The 15,082-nt window shown below is 40.1% G+C and overlaps 1 protein-coding gene across 5 annotated transcripts; it reads left to right on the top strand.

Annotated features, from left to right (window-relative positions):
* The first annotated feature begins 6,019 nt into the window (after nucleotides 1-6,019).
* ZNF660 (zinc finger protein 660) lies at nucleotides 6,020-14,792 on the top strand. Of its 5 annotated transcripts, none has more exons than XM_081282827.1 (5): nucleotides 6,020-6,116; nucleotides 7,160-7,288; nucleotides 8,272-8,349; nucleotides 9,651-9,777; nucleotides 12,307-14,792. In XM_081282827.1, exon 5 carries the CDS (start codon nucleotides 12,488-12,490, stop codon nucleotides 13,481-13,483), a length of 996 nt encoding a protein of 331 aa, XP_081138953.1. In that variant the 5' UTR covers nucleotides 6,020-6,116; nucleotides 7,160-7,288; nucleotides 8,272-8,349; nucleotides 9,651-9,777; nucleotides 12,307-12,487; the 3' UTR covers nucleotides 13,484-14,792. The 5 variants fall into 5 exon arrangements, with proteins under 5 accessions (XP_081138953.1, XP_081138952.1, XP_081138954.1 ...); XM_081282826.1 differs by having other exon boundaries at nucleotides 6,035-6,136; XM_081282828.1 differs by lacking the exon at nucleotides 9,651-9,777 and having other exon boundaries at nucleotides 6,035-6,136.
* Nucleotides 14,793-15,082: the final 290 nt, after the last annotated feature.

The following is a 15,082-nucleotide window of genomic DNA, read 5'->3' as shown; positions in this document are numbered from 1 at the left end:
CAGGCTTTTGGGAGGGGAGGGGATGAAAAGTGGCTACATTTGAAAGTCATTCCTCTCCCTATTAGTTATTGCTAATTAAATAAAATTACTGTTATAAATTGTTTGGATCCAGTTATTTGACTATATTATCTTTTCTCATAGTTTTATTTCTTAGTTTTGTAAGTATACAATTTGTTAAATATTCATTTATCTCGTTTTCCAATCCATTGCTTATGCATCAGTAAGAACTTCAAAATGTTGAATAGTGCATAACAGGTATTCCATGTCTTCCTGTTAGAGGTAATGTTTTTAGCATTTTGCATTATCAAAGGGTTCATTTTGGGTTGATTTTTTTCTTTTCATTGAATTTAGTAAGTTTCCTTCTGTTTCTATCTTTAGAAGAAGCAGTGTAGTGGTTAAGAGCATAGGTTTGGTTCCTGGCATCATGCATTCAAATCCTGGCTTCATTGCTTTTTTAGGTGTGTGATCCTGGACAGATCACTTTGCTTCCATGTTTCTCAGTTCCTCCATCTATAAAATGGAGCTACTTCATAGGATTGTAAAGTTTAAATTAGTTAATACGTATAAGATACTTAAAACAGTGCTCGGCACATAGTATACAATATAGCAATTATTATACTTTGAATTTTTTCTAGTGGTGCTCTATCTAAATTTTGCTAATATATAGCAAAGAATCATCATGTTTACTGTCATGTGAAACATAGGCATAAATTTGCACCTAGTAAACTGTAAAATCCTTTATTTCCATATATGTGGTTAAAATTCCTTTTTCATATATGGTGTTTTTCATCTTTGTTTCCTTTCAGTTTCTTCTCTGTTGGGATTTCCAAGTGCCACTCCTTTCTTATTTTAAATTGTATTTTTTCTTGAATGTATTTTTTTAATATGTTCTCTTTTTGCCTCAAGTTGAAGAACATTTTTATTGGCCTTGCATTACATTTGTTGTTTCCTCATTAGTGAATGATGAGAGTTTTCCCATCCTGAGATTGGCCATAAAACAGGGAAAATAGATTTTCTTTGAATCCCTTCATAGTCTAATTAGATGTTTAGATCTGAAGCTAGAAGATTTAGTGGTGAATTTGCATAATTATATGCTTCAGCAATGAAATGGTTTCCCATTTGGTGAGTTGGCTAAAAACCATCTAGGACCAGCTTTTATATCTAGCATGCTTTTGGCTCAGCCTCTACACTGGCTATCCAATGGAGCCTGTTTCCAAGTTCTCTGCCTCAGTGGGAATACATAGCTTTATTGTGAAAGAGCTCAATATGCAAAAGACTTCAGTTAGACTTTATTTTGCTTTTGTGGCTGTACATTGGGAAAATAACCTATTCTTAGTGTGTTTGTGAGGGGGCATTTGATTATAGCAGATATCATCCACCAAAGACTACACCTACAAGAAAGTCTTCTCATTTGTGGCTAGCAAAGCCTTTGGTTGTAGCTCATTTCTTACTTGACATGGGAATATCTATGGGCCTTTTTGATTTTAAGAAACCACTCATCATGGGGACTGGGGTTGTGGCTCAGCGGTAGAGCGCTCGCCTAGCATGTGTGAGACCGTGGGTTCAATCCTCTGCACTACATAAAAATAAAATAAAGGTATTGTGTCCATCTACAACTGAAATAAATATTTTTTTGAAAATAAAATTCCATCTTGCAATATACAATGGCACAGACTAAAACATTCCCATTTTAAAAGTGAGGAATAGGGGTATGAAAGAAGGGATTTTTTTCCAACACAAATGTAATCCAGCAAAGCAAACACTAAATTCTGTAGATCCATGTTTAGATCCATGCCACAAGATGGTATGAGGTGGCTCCAAAGGACTATAGCAGCCCACCCCTATGGCCATGTTGGCTATCCCACGTGACTTCTCTCTTGGGCTAGCTCCACTTTCTGCCTGTAACTTTCCTCTGCAGGCATTCCATATTCCTGGCATCTCTAACTTCTTGGAGTCTTCATTGCATTATTGTCACCACTTTCAAAGCTTCACACATTGCTCTCTCAAGGGCTGCAGGGATTTCTGACCCTGAAACGCATTGCTTGGCCTCTCAGACCCTCCTTTGAAATCTTGGTGGAAGACTCCATGACTCCCAAGTCTCAATAATTTGCATTCCTACAAAACCAGCACCAGAATAAAATAGACATTATTATTGCTGTGGGTATATACGTGACTGCATGACCAATGTAATTCTGCAGACTGTATACTCAGAAAAATGAGAAATTATATCCCATCTGATTCAAATGATGATATGTCAAGATCATTGTACTGTCATGTGTAACTAATTTAAAAAAATTTTTTTTTTTAAAGAGAGAGGGGGACAGAGAGAGAGAGAATTTTAACATTTATTTATTCTTAGTTCTAGGCGGACACAACATCTTCGTTTGTATGTGGTGCTGAGGATCGAACCCGGGCCGCACGCACGCTAGGTGAGCGCGCTACCGCTTGAGGCACATCGCCAGCCCCACTAAAAAGAAGTTAAAAAAAATTACCAGCACCATGTGAATAATGCCAAGGTATCCCACCAACTCAGGAAGTAGCCCCGCCTCATCAGATGATGGCTGCAGCAGCCTCTGAATACCTGCTGGGCTTAGCATTGTGAAACAAATTCTGCGGAAGCAGCTTCCTAGTCTGTCCTGTGTGAGCAGGACTTCCTAGTGCTCTCAAAGGGATGTCTTTAAAGTGAACTTTCACTTTTTCTTCTTCAAGATTGTGATGGGTGGAGTCTTACTGATTCCTGAGATGCCCTCAAGGCATTTCTTCTATTGTCTCTTTGCAGAGTACTTGGTTTCTCTTTAATGGTGCTAATCTTCTCAGGGCCACATCTTTATTGGCCTATTTCACATTTGCTTTTTTTTTTTTGTCCAATTTTGTTCAATTTTTTTCTGCTCTGCTTTTTGCTTGTGGTTATCATAGAAATCCTGACTAAAAGCTTCCAGCAATAATCATGCCACTGCCCAAATGCTGTGGTGCCTTGAAATTTTCTCCACTAGATTAATTATTCTGTCACCTTTCAATTCAGTCTCACACAAAGTCTCAGGGCAGGGATAAAATGTAAAAAAGTTCTTTGCCAGAAAGTGGCATATATGGCCTCTATAGCAATTCCCAATAGAATGCTCATTCCCATCTGAAACCTTATAAGCATGGTCTTTACTGTCTTTATTCCTTTGGGCACTATGGTCTTCTGAAATTACATCAGAATTGTTCAGTAAGCTCTGTTTACAACATGTTAAGTCTTCCCTATCCTGCACCTCAAATCTTTTCCAAACTCCTCCCACACACTAGTTCCATATGCTTCTGAACCACATTGTCAGGTATAATCAAAACAACCCCATTTCCTGGTACTAATTTCCTGTGTTAGTCAGCTCTTTGCCACTGTGGCAAAAATATTTGACATAGCTTCAAGGAAGAAAGGTTTATTTTGACTTACAGTTACAGAGGCAGAATATTTGGTTTCCCAAATGGTACTATTGAAAAACCAGCCTCTACCTCAGAGCAAAGCCTGTCCAAGGAAGGGACATGACCTGTATCCTTGGAAAGCCCCACAGAGCACTCCTAGGCACATTTCCACCCTGCTAAGTTGTTTATCTAAGAATAACAGGAGAGATCTGCTGTGCCAGATGTCCCTGACTCAGTCAGGCTAGGTGGAGACCCATAGTAACCCCCTAGCAGCCACCAATCAGCATGAGACAGGGAAATACCTGGGATGCCAAATGACCCTCCCAGTAGTTTATGGTGGTTGATAACATGTTGGGAAACCATGTAGTTTAGCACGTACACCCCTCTTGGCTTAAACCAATCAGTTCAAATGAATCCCCCTTTTGTAGTAACCAATCACCCCTACCCAACTTGTTCCCACCAGTGAATGTGCTAATCATGTTTTAGAGTTGTTATTTGATTTTCCCACGGTGTGTGATGATTTGCTAAGAGATGCTATGATGTATGTGGGGGTCCCTGCCTTCTCCAAAGAATGTATAAAACTGCTGCAAACCCTGGGCTCAGGGCCTCTCAGCCTCACCAGTTGCTGTGTGTGCGTGCACGGAGGACCAAGCTAGCTCACAATAAACATCTCTTTGCTGTTTACATCGATCTTGGTCTCTGGTGGTCTTTTGGGGGTCCTGAATTCGAGCTTAACACTATGTGGATTGTAGATAGAGTTGCAAAGAGGCCAATCATTTCTCATGGTTTGGATTAAATGAAATCACTGAAGAGTAATCCCAGGACAATATATGCTTCCCTTAGACTGAATAAGGAATGACAGCTACGACTTCATGTTTTAGGCCATTTGAACATATCTAAACACCACGTGGAATACATTAAATACATGCTTTAATTCCCATTTTGAGAGATTGAAAAATGCTATATCCCTCCTCTAAGACTATATAAAGCTCACCAAAGGAGGAGAGGTCAGAACAATTGCAAGGATACTATACCCATAGCAGCCCTGGTAAGTCCTGATGTCAGGAAGAGACCATCAGTGAAACCTCTCCAGTCAGCATTCAGGCTGCCTTGATAATGAGGAGAAACTGACATTGCTTAAGCTGTCAAAAGGGAACCACTAGTGTCCTTAAGTTTGAGATGTAAGTATCCTATTATAGGGGCCACTTTTGGTAGAAGGTATTCACGGCAGTTGCTACCATGACCACCAATAATTGTATTCATTCCAGTTTAAGCTCTGCATTTAATAATGGCTATCCATTGTCAGCATCTATTCTTACAAAGTGACTCAGAACAATGAGGTAGTTATAGTTACTTTTAGAAAGTCTTTCCAAAGACAGCCACAGTGGGTCTTGTCTCTCTTGACAGAACTGTGGGTTGCGGAGGCTCTTCGAGGACTCCACACCCTCTGAGTGTTTGGCTCTAATCACCAGTGGGATCCCAGCTATTATCAATGACTTCACTGGGACCTAAAGAAGAGGTTAGAGGCACAAAGTCATTTGTTCATTTGCTCACTCAACAAATATTTATTGAACACCTACACAGGAGTGTGCCAGAGCCTGGAGTTCAGTTATGTACAAGGCAGAACTGTGCTCTGGGAGGGAAGAGATGAAACATGCTTGAAGGGTTAGAAGCAGAGCTAGAGCATCTGGAGGGGGAAACAAAATATTTTTTGAGGACTAATAATTATAAGAAATGGGTAATCAGAAAATTTTTTTCTCCTTATCTAGCAGTAATATAAATTGGTGTTCCTCAAGCAACTCTTTTTTGAAAGACTTAAAAATGAATTTCTGTGCAAACCACAAAAGTTGGTGGTGCTTTGTTATGGCAACCCTAGCAAATAACGCCTGATTTCCATTGAGGAACTACTATTTGGTGGTGACTACTTTGTGATTCCCGCAATGAGAAGATAAAAGTTGGTCCAGAACCTGGAGATGCAGAGAAAGTGGCATAACAGAGCATGACTTTTCCCTTGCTATCAAATTCAGACATAGCTTCTTGGGGGAAGGTTAGGTAGAACACCATTTACCTCTGTCCCAAAAACAAATATCCATAACTCTCTTTTGGGTGGAACACTGTGGCCTCTGGCTACTGGGTTGTATTCCAAATGGCTAGCCGATGTATATATTTTACTCTCAATTGAAACTTTCACCTAATAGGAAATGTCTTAGGTGAATTTTTCAGCACTATGTTATGAATGGCTCTCCAATGGGGCGTGGTAGGCTCCCAGTACATATTTTATATACTGTTGACAAACGATAGCTAACCCTGGATTTGAGGTTGAAAGACGTACTCTGTGGACGAAAATTTAAACTCAGCTCAGCAGCCAGAGCCCACGGTCGGTGCGACTTCAGGGAGGGGGCAGTCCCAGGAGCTAGCCAGCAGAGTAATTGACAGGTTATTCTTCCCGCGCTAGCGGAGCTGCTCCCAGGGTTCCACCCTTTCCAGGCTCTCCTCTCATAGGCTGTCCTCCCGTCCTCGCAACCAATAGTAGCGCAAAGCCCCGCCTGGAGGCGGAGTCGTAGTGCGGGTGTGCTCCGCTGGGCTTCGCGGCCCGGGAGGACTCCGGCCTGGGGGCACTGAGACGCGGAAGCCTCCCAGAGCCTAGAAGGGCCAGAGGGTCGGAGGGTAGTTAGTGGGTAGTCCTTGACGCAGTTCCTTCGCTACAGTGTTCCGAGGTGTGCTTCTGGCGCTTTCGGTGAGGGGTGCGGCGCTCCTGACTAGGGGCGAACCGGGTTCTGGGAGTGTGTGGGGCGCACAGACCGGGAACCTGGCATAGTTCGCGGCTGCTGCTCGGCAGCGCGCCGCAACGGAGGGCTCGTGGTGGGCCGTCTTCTCTTGTTTCGCGATGCCCCTTTGTCTTGGGTCTAGTCTCTAATTCCGCACAGCTGCTCCCTCGGAGCAGCGGGGCTGGTGACAGAACTGTGTCATCCCATATCCTCCCATCCTGTTGGCTACTGGGGCTCTCTGAAGACTCCACAGCCTCTGAGTCTTTGACCTCGATCACCAGTGGGATCTCGGCAATTACCAATGAGTTCACTGGGACCTGGGGAGGAGGTCAGGGTTTTGCACAAGGTCATTCATTCATTTATTCACTCCACAAATATTTATTGACCACCTGCCCATGAGCGTGCTAGGTAGATCCTGGGGATACATTTGTGTATAAGGCAGATTTGTGTTCTGGGAGGGAAGAAATGAAACGAAGGGTTAGAAGCGGAGCCTGAGCATCTGGAGGGGGAGACACAAAACATTTTGAGGCCTAATAATTTTAAAAAATGGGTAATGGGGGAGGGTGTCTTCTAGTGTCCCTTTGGGCTTCAATTTTTTCTGTCTCATTAAAAACATTTAACTCAGCTAAGGTCCCCTTTCATCCACTGCCCCATCATTACACTGCAAAGAAATTCCCAATTGGAATGCATTTTGTAGTTAGACTATATAGAGGTTTTTAGATAGCAAAGGGTATTGAACGGGTGAGAAGCAGGGCTTTGATAGGTTAGAATTAGAACATCCTTCAGACACACAAGGCTTGTCACTAGTCATACAATCTTGGGCAAGTCATTTAATCCCTGAGAATCTCATTTCCTCTTTAATATGGGAGATCATCCTGCTCATAGTTCTATAGGAAAGGAAATTACCCAAGGATAGGATACTGCCCTGAGTAGCCTTAGAAAGTTGAAGTCTCAGAGAACTCCATCCTTTATATCTGTTTACGGTGATTCAGGAACCCATTGGGAACTTCCTCACTGAACCCCAGGAGATGATCTGTCCAGATCTATGCTGGGCAGGCCCTTTGGAGTGAAACTGCTGTGCACAAGGAGTAAGGGGAGCCCTTCCCTTCTCTTCTAAGCAGGTGAGAGCCAGACTGTGAAGTTAGTCTGGGGACAGGAATCCGGCCTGCTAAAGGATGTGGGGACATGGGATGAAATGGAGTATTACTGGATGGGTTATTTTTCAAATGGGGATAAAAATACAGAAACGCAAGGGGGAGCTCTGGACCCTGAGGAGCAGAATTTGGGGATGATATCAAAGGGTGATGAAGTGGGACTCAAATTTGGTTGTCATGAAATTTAGATTTCAGTCCCAGCTCTCCTCTAAGTTCCAGTTTCCCCATTGGCATATTTGGTTACGAGGCCAAGTAGCCTGGGAGGTCCCTCCTAGCTCTTATATTCTGAGAAGCTGTGACTAGTGGGACTGGTCAGTTTCTTAGGGAATTTAGGCCCTTGGATGGCCATATTGAGATAGAATTGACAAAGATACAAATATACTATCATGGAGTTTATTAGAAAATTGGAAGCACAAAAGGATGAACAGGCAGAGGAGGTAATGTTCAGTGGACTCACTTCTCACCCTCCTGGTATGTACTCCAAATATTGGATAGAATTTTGAAATTGTTGAACATTGCAAATTAAGCAATGTTTACTGAGCTTTCTTCGTATCAGGTGATGTATGGTATCCACAGACAAATATCATGAGCCCTGCTCTCTTGTGACTTATTGTTTAATGTGTACATGTGAGTATGAGGGGCATAGAATACACATGAGCAATTCTAGCATAAAGCCCAGTTTATATTGTATATATGTTATGGTCAGGGTTTTTTTTTAAGTGTAGAAATTTTTATATAGTCAAATATATCAGCTTTTGCATTGTGGATACAGCCTTTATTTTTTGCTTGAATCCTAAAGGCTTGTCTTTACCTAAGGTCAAGTACTCCCTTGATATTTTCTTGTTATTGTTGTTATTTTATGTTTTTTTCCTTCCAATTTTCATATTTTACCCATCTGTCTTTTGAATATATTTTCATGTATTTCCTCTCATTCCTTCCCTACATTGCAGTTAATGACCAAGGACCATGTGACCAGTACTCAGAGGGACAGATGACACGAGTGAATTAAAGGAATACAGCTTCTCTGGGTAAAGACACTTTTGCTTTTGCTCTTTGTGGGAAAAGGACTCTGCCCTTTGCAAGTTCCTCACAGCCTGAAATGGATGGTTTTCTTGGGATCAGAAAACTTACCTACCAGTCTCAGAGATTAATAAGTAGAAAATCTGTTCTGTCTTCTTGGGCTTTATCCATTTGCTGGCTGCCCCAAACTGAGTTTATGTGCACAGTTACCTAAATACCCATAGTGTCCTACTAGCCCAATGGCCTCATCTTCCCCTCTTACTGCTTCTCCAGTAAAGCCCACACCTCTCTCATGCCTGTAGGTTCTTACAGGACTTCTGAAGGAGTTTTCCATTCAGCTGGGCAAAGGGCAGCCTGTAGTTAGGTTTCCTTTTGATCAAACTCTCTTTAGAGTGACCCTCCTTGATCTCCTGTCTAGTCCTATTTCCTACTGGGGTCCTGCAGAAACATCCTGGACCTTCTCATAGTGTATCCCTATGCATTTCTTTTCCCCTACCTGCCCCTTCTAACCCAATCCCTAGCTTGTAAGATTATACATTTCCATTACTTTCTCTGTTTTCTGTCTTATTCTCAAATTTGCATCCTTGACATTTTTCCATTTCTTCTCCTTTTGTCTGAAGTGTTTTCCTGTTTCCCAATCTTGCTTGGCAATTCTACCATTCTTTTTTTAGATGTTGATGGACCTTTATTTTATTCAGTTATTTTTATGTAGTGCTGAGAATCGAACCCAATGTCTCCCACATGCTATGCAAGTGCTCTACCACTGAGCCACAACCCCAGCCCCCTGTACTACCATTCTTGATACATCAGATATGCATCAGATGACCTTAGATTGTTTCCATCAGTCATCCTCTGTATCCAATCTGATGTATGTGGATGCTTTCTTGGAATAGCTGGATTTCATTGTCCTCTGCCCTGTCACAATCTTCCTTGTTGTCTCATTCATAGTTCATTCATTTAACAAACATTTATTGAGCATCTACAAAGTGCTAGATCCTGCAATGGTCATCCATATCACATTTCTAAACATTTTTCCTAATTCATTTCTCTTCCTCCATTCTTCTTTCCTCCGTTTAAGCCACCTGGGCTAATCTTCCTAGAATATTCTTTTCCTATTTTCACTTTTGGAGAGAGTAATACAAAGTTTATTATCCAAACTGGGATGCTTTAGTGAGTTAAAGAGAGGCACTATTAAATATGATATTGGGATAGCAGTTATAAACCAGCACGGTTCTGGGAAAACCAAAATATATGATCACTCTACTCTTAGGCTACATCTCTTGAACTCTTTCCTTTTTATTTCTCTCAGTTTACTTCCTGTGGAATACCTCAGCTGCCTGTCTCCTCTGCTTTCCGCTTAATAAAGCTGAGAGAAACATGAATGTTTTCAGAGGTAGCAGAGAAGAAGGAAATATGAGCCTTAGGAGAAATGAATGGTAAGACTTAAAAAACTGAATTTATAAGTAAGAAAGACGAGAGTAACAGGAGAGGAGAAAAACAAGATAGAAAAACAGAATATAAAATGGGGAAAGAAAATTAAGAGTAGATTTCATTCTTTGTTTTAGAACTTGTTTCTCATTGACCATCAAATTATATCTATATCTATATCTATCTATCTATCTATTTATATATATATATATATATATTTTTTTTTTTTTTTTTGGTCTTGCAGTTTTAGTGTTGTGACTGGATTCACTTCAGGCAACTTGATTCTTTCATATATTCATTTTGTTGATTGAGCAACAAAAGAATTTTGAGTGCAGACTAAGTTCTTATATCTGTTCTAGACCCTAGGAAATACACTTGTAAACAAAACAAAATCCCTGCCAGACTTGGTGGCACACACCTGTAATCCTAGCAACTCAGGAGGCTGAGGCAGAAGGATCCTGTGTTCAAAGCCAGTCTCAGCAATTTAGCAAAGCCCTAAACAACTCAGTGAGATCCTGCCTCTAAATAAAACACAAAAAAAGGCTGGGAATGTGCCTCAATGGTTGAATGCCCCTGAGTTCAATTCCAGTATATATATTAAAAAAAAGTTTCCAAAACAAAATCCCTGCCAGCATGAAGTGTATGCTGTAGTGTAATTTCCCACTTATTTGTGAGTACACCAACCCTGTGCACCTTCCTTTTGAGAAAAAAAATTCCTGTTTCTCTTTTGAAGCTCAACTAAAGTTCTGCCTTTTGAAGACCTTTCTCCTAGCATTCTAAGTCCCAGTAATTGCTCCTCCCTTCCACTTCATCTCCCACTTGGGTAATTTGTAAATTTGTAATTTACTTTCTTATTGTTTTATTATACTACTCCATTGAGAGCTTCTTAGAGGTAAATATATTTTATGCTTATATTAGCTTCCTTTAGCCACCATTATTTTGTTAAAATTCTGGAGGCTAGAAGTCTGAAATCAGTCAATTTGGTTTCTGTTGAGGGGTCACATCCTGGTTTGTGAATGGCCACTTTCTGTGTTGTTCACATGGCCTTTGCTCATCCAAGTACAGGAGAGCGAGAGCTCACTTTGGTGTTTCTTCTTATAATTTATGACACTGATTCTTTTGGCTAAGTGACCATCCTTATTTAACCATAATTATCTCCTTAGAGGCCCAATCTCCAAATATGGTAACATTGCAGGGATCAGGGCTCCAACTTAGGAATTTTAAAAACACAAACATTCAGTTCATAACAATGTTTCTTTATATTTTCTTTGGGTTACACTTAGAACAGTGATGGGTACAGAATAGGGTGCTAAATAATTATTAATTTAAGAATTGTATGAAGAAAAGGTAAATTTCAGAGAAGCTTAGAAATGGAAAAGAAGCTGGGTATGATGGCATATATCTGTAATTCAGGAACTTGAGAAGCTGAGGTGGGGGATGGCAGATTCGAGGCTAGCGTCAGCCACTTAGCAAGACCCTATCTCAGAAAAAAGGGGGCGTGCTGGGCTTTTAGTTCAGTAGTAAGAATGCCCCTGGGTTCCATCCCCAGTACTGCAAGGGAATTAAAAACAAAAAACAAACAAACAAACAAAAAACCCTTGTCTTGGGCCCTCTTGGTTGTCCTGTCCCCTACTCTCTCCCTTTTGCCACACTTAGATTGTTAACATGCAAGGTCCTATCAGAGTTCCTCTGTCATATTATAACTAATCTTCTTTCCCAGTTTAGCCTCTCAGGTTCATCCAGTAGACCAATCTGCCAGTGTGGTAAATGGTGAAAAGCAGACACATAAAACTAGCATATTATGCTGGCTCTAGCTACAGATCAGCCTCTACAAAGTAGGCTGTGATGTGACTAATATTCAGTATTGAAAGAATGTATCAACATTTATCAAAATAGGACTTAAATCCAGAGACCTAGACTGGAGCCTAGTACCTGGACCTAGAGCAAAAGATGAAATCTTAGTTATATCCTAAGACAGAATTTCAGTTGCTAAGAGCTGGGGATATGGCTCAGTGTTGGAACACTTGCCTAACATATACAAGGCCTTGGGTTTGATCCCCAGTGCCACACACACACACAAAAAAAGAGTCCCAGTCACTATCCTATAAAATAAATTTTGAATGCCTATTGTATGCCTACCAGTATATCACTAGTACTTAGGAATATGTCAGCAAGGACCAAAAATCAAAGTGATCTGAAAATTAATCATTTCAGTTACTGAACTAAGGATCTTTCATTTTACTTTTTCTGGGTACCAGATTATACTTGAGCCTGTCATTAGGAGTTAAATGGTTACAGTTCTGAAAGTGAAGCAAGAGGAAAACAGGATACCCTTTGTACTAGTTATTGCCAAGAGGAGCTCATGATTTTCCAGAACCCTTTAACTTGGTCTTTATGGCTAAGTTTTCTCATCTTTTTGATTAGTTCCTCTGCCTTTGAATACTTACCCTTCCAGGTAAGACCCTGTGATCTGCGATCTACCACAGGGTCTAGCACAGAGAACAGGTGACATGTACAATTTCTGTTTCTCCCATCAGATGCTGAAACTGGGACTGAGGAGGTGTTGATTCCAAAGCATCAATCTAGGAAAATCAGAATTGAATTGTACTCTCAAGAGAATTTCACATAGGTGTTGCCAAGGAATTCAGAATTTCAAAAGCTCCTCTGAAGGAAAAGAGACGATTATCAAGGCTGTTGGAATGTTCCAAGCAATAGAAAATGAAGAGAAAGACAAGAAACTTCAAACATAAGGCAGTTAAAGACAGTAAAACATTCACAGAAGTGAGTGATCAAGAATCTGAAAAAGATGGTAGTCAATGCTATGACCCGACAACACATGACAGAGTTCAGGCTGAAAAGAGACAATATGTATGTACTGAGTGTGGGAAAGCCTTTAGTCAGAGTGCCAACCTTACAGTGCATGAGCGGATCCATACAGGGGAGAAACCCTATAAGTGTAAGGAGTGTGGGAAAGCCTTCAGTCATAGCTCCAACCTTGTGGTTCATCGGAGAATCCACACTGGACTGAAGCCTTATACTTGTAGTGAATGTGGGAAATCTTTCAGTGGTAAGTCACATCTCATTCGGCACCAGGGAATCCACAGTGGGGAAAAGACGTTTGAATGTAAGGAGTGTGGGAAAGCTTTTAGTCGGAGTTCAGGGCTTATTTCACACCACAGAGTTCACACTGGGGAGAAGCCCTACACTTGTATTGAGTGTGGGAAAGCCTTTAGTCGCAGTTCAAACCTTACACAACATCAGAGAATGCACAAAGGAAAAAAAATTTACAAGTGCAAGGAGTGTGGGAAAACTTGTGGTTCTAATACGAAGATTATGGACCATCAGAGAATTCACACGGGGGAGAAACCCTATGAATGTGATGAATGTGGAAAAGCTTTCATCTTAAGGAAGACCCTTAATGAACATCAGAGACTTCATCGAAGAGAGAAGCCTTACAAATGTAATGAGTGTGGGAAAGCATTTACTTCTAATCGAAACCTTATTGATCATCAGAGAGTCCACACTGGAGAGAAACCCTATAAATGTAATGAGTGTGGGAAAACCTTCAGGCAGACTTCTCAAGTTATTCTACATTTGAGAACCCACACTAAAGAGAAACCCTATAAGTGTAGTGAGTGTGGGAAAGCCTATCGTTACAGCTCACAACTTATTCAACATCAGAGAAAACATAATGAAGAGAAAGAAACCTTGTAAATAACAAACATTGGCAGTAATATAGCTAAATGCTTCTAAAAAACAATTTTTCAGTGTTAATTTTAACTCTATTTCTAAGAATCCATATAGGGAAAATAATAATAGACAAAGGTTAACAAAAGGGATATTCATGCTAGCATCGTACATAAATGTATGAGAAGGAGAGAGACCTCAGTTTTCAATAGGATGGGGTTAAATGAATGCTGCTCTATCTATATGATGGTTCTGCAGCCACTGTAAACATAATAGCCCTAGAATATGTGATGTCATGGGGAAATGATTTGGATAAAATAGAAGATAAAGCTGGACATGTTGGCACATGCCTGTAATCCCAGTGACTCAGGGGCTGAGGCAGGAGGATCACAAGTTTGAGGCCAGCCTTAGCAATGAGGCAAAGCCTAAGCAACTTAAAGAGACTGTCTCAAAATAAAAAAATAAAAAGGGCTAAGGATGTTGCTCAGTGGTTAAGCACCTCTGGGTTTAACCTCTAGTAAGAAAAAAAAAAGAAAAATTTCAATGAAATATCAAAAATTTTAAAACCTTAAAGCAAACTAAAATGTTATCTCTATGTGATAGAATTGTAGATTATTTCTATTTTCTTTTGTATACTTTTCTATGCTTTCTAGATTTTCTACAATGAAAATGTTCTACTTTTATATTTAGGGAAAAAAGTATAGTATTTTTTAAATACAGTAAGTCCATGCTCATTTTCACTCAACTGTTCTAGGAAAGGCGCATAGTATACAGTCTAAAGTCTCAGAATTACGTCTTGAATACTGGCATTTAGCTGTAGTGGAACCATGAGTGAGTCAATTCCTTCTACAGGTGATTTCCTGGTAGTAAAATTATACTTTGTCTTTTGCAGTTTTAAGATAAATTGACTATAGAGTTGTCAACAAAGTGTGTGATCACTGTTAGGTGAAAAGAACAGGAAAATATTTAGGGCATCTTACTTTCCCTCAGTAGTGGAAGGATCTGCAGATGATGAAGAACTATATAGGCTCCATCTTTCCAATATGTGTCTGGGCAACTAGAAAAACATGTTCCTTTATGAAATTGAATCAATCCTAGGCTCAAAAACTATCAAGAGTTCCAGGAATCATTACATAATAAAAGTAGTGAAAGACTGCCTTCACATCTTGTATAGAGCTTAGTAGGTGATCTGTGTTCTAATATCAAGTCTGCCAAGTATTCACTTGTCAATTTTAGACAAGTCAATTTAAACGCTCAGACTTTTCTGTAAAAAGGGAATAATTCTCTGCCTCACAGGATTGCTGTGAAGATTAAATAAAATGCTGCATATAATGGATGACAAGCCTGATACATGGTAAATAATAATAGCCCAAGAGTAGGCTATTGTAGTGGTATATAAGTATTATAGCAATGTTTTGAAACACTTGACAGAACTTTTGCCAAAGGTAACAGTGTGTTTTCAGGTAATGAACAGAATACCAAGTATAAAAACTTAAGAGGAAGTCTAGTAGTAAGCAGTTCTGAGTTTGGTTTGGCAACTCAACAAACTTTCAATTTAATACCATGATTTTTAGCCATATTGGCTCATTTTTCATAATCTTGGTTGCTGCAAGTTTCTTTTCTTCA

Source organism: Spermophilus citellus, assembly GCF_964194105.1.
Source record: "Spermophilus citellus genome assembly, chromosome: 3".
Taxonomy (NCBI): Eukaryota; Metazoa; Chordata; class Mammalia; order Rodentia; family Sciuridae; genus Spermophilus; species Spermophilus citellus.
Note: the sequence above shows the minus strand (reverse complement) of the source record. Positions and strands in the feature narration are given on the sequence as shown.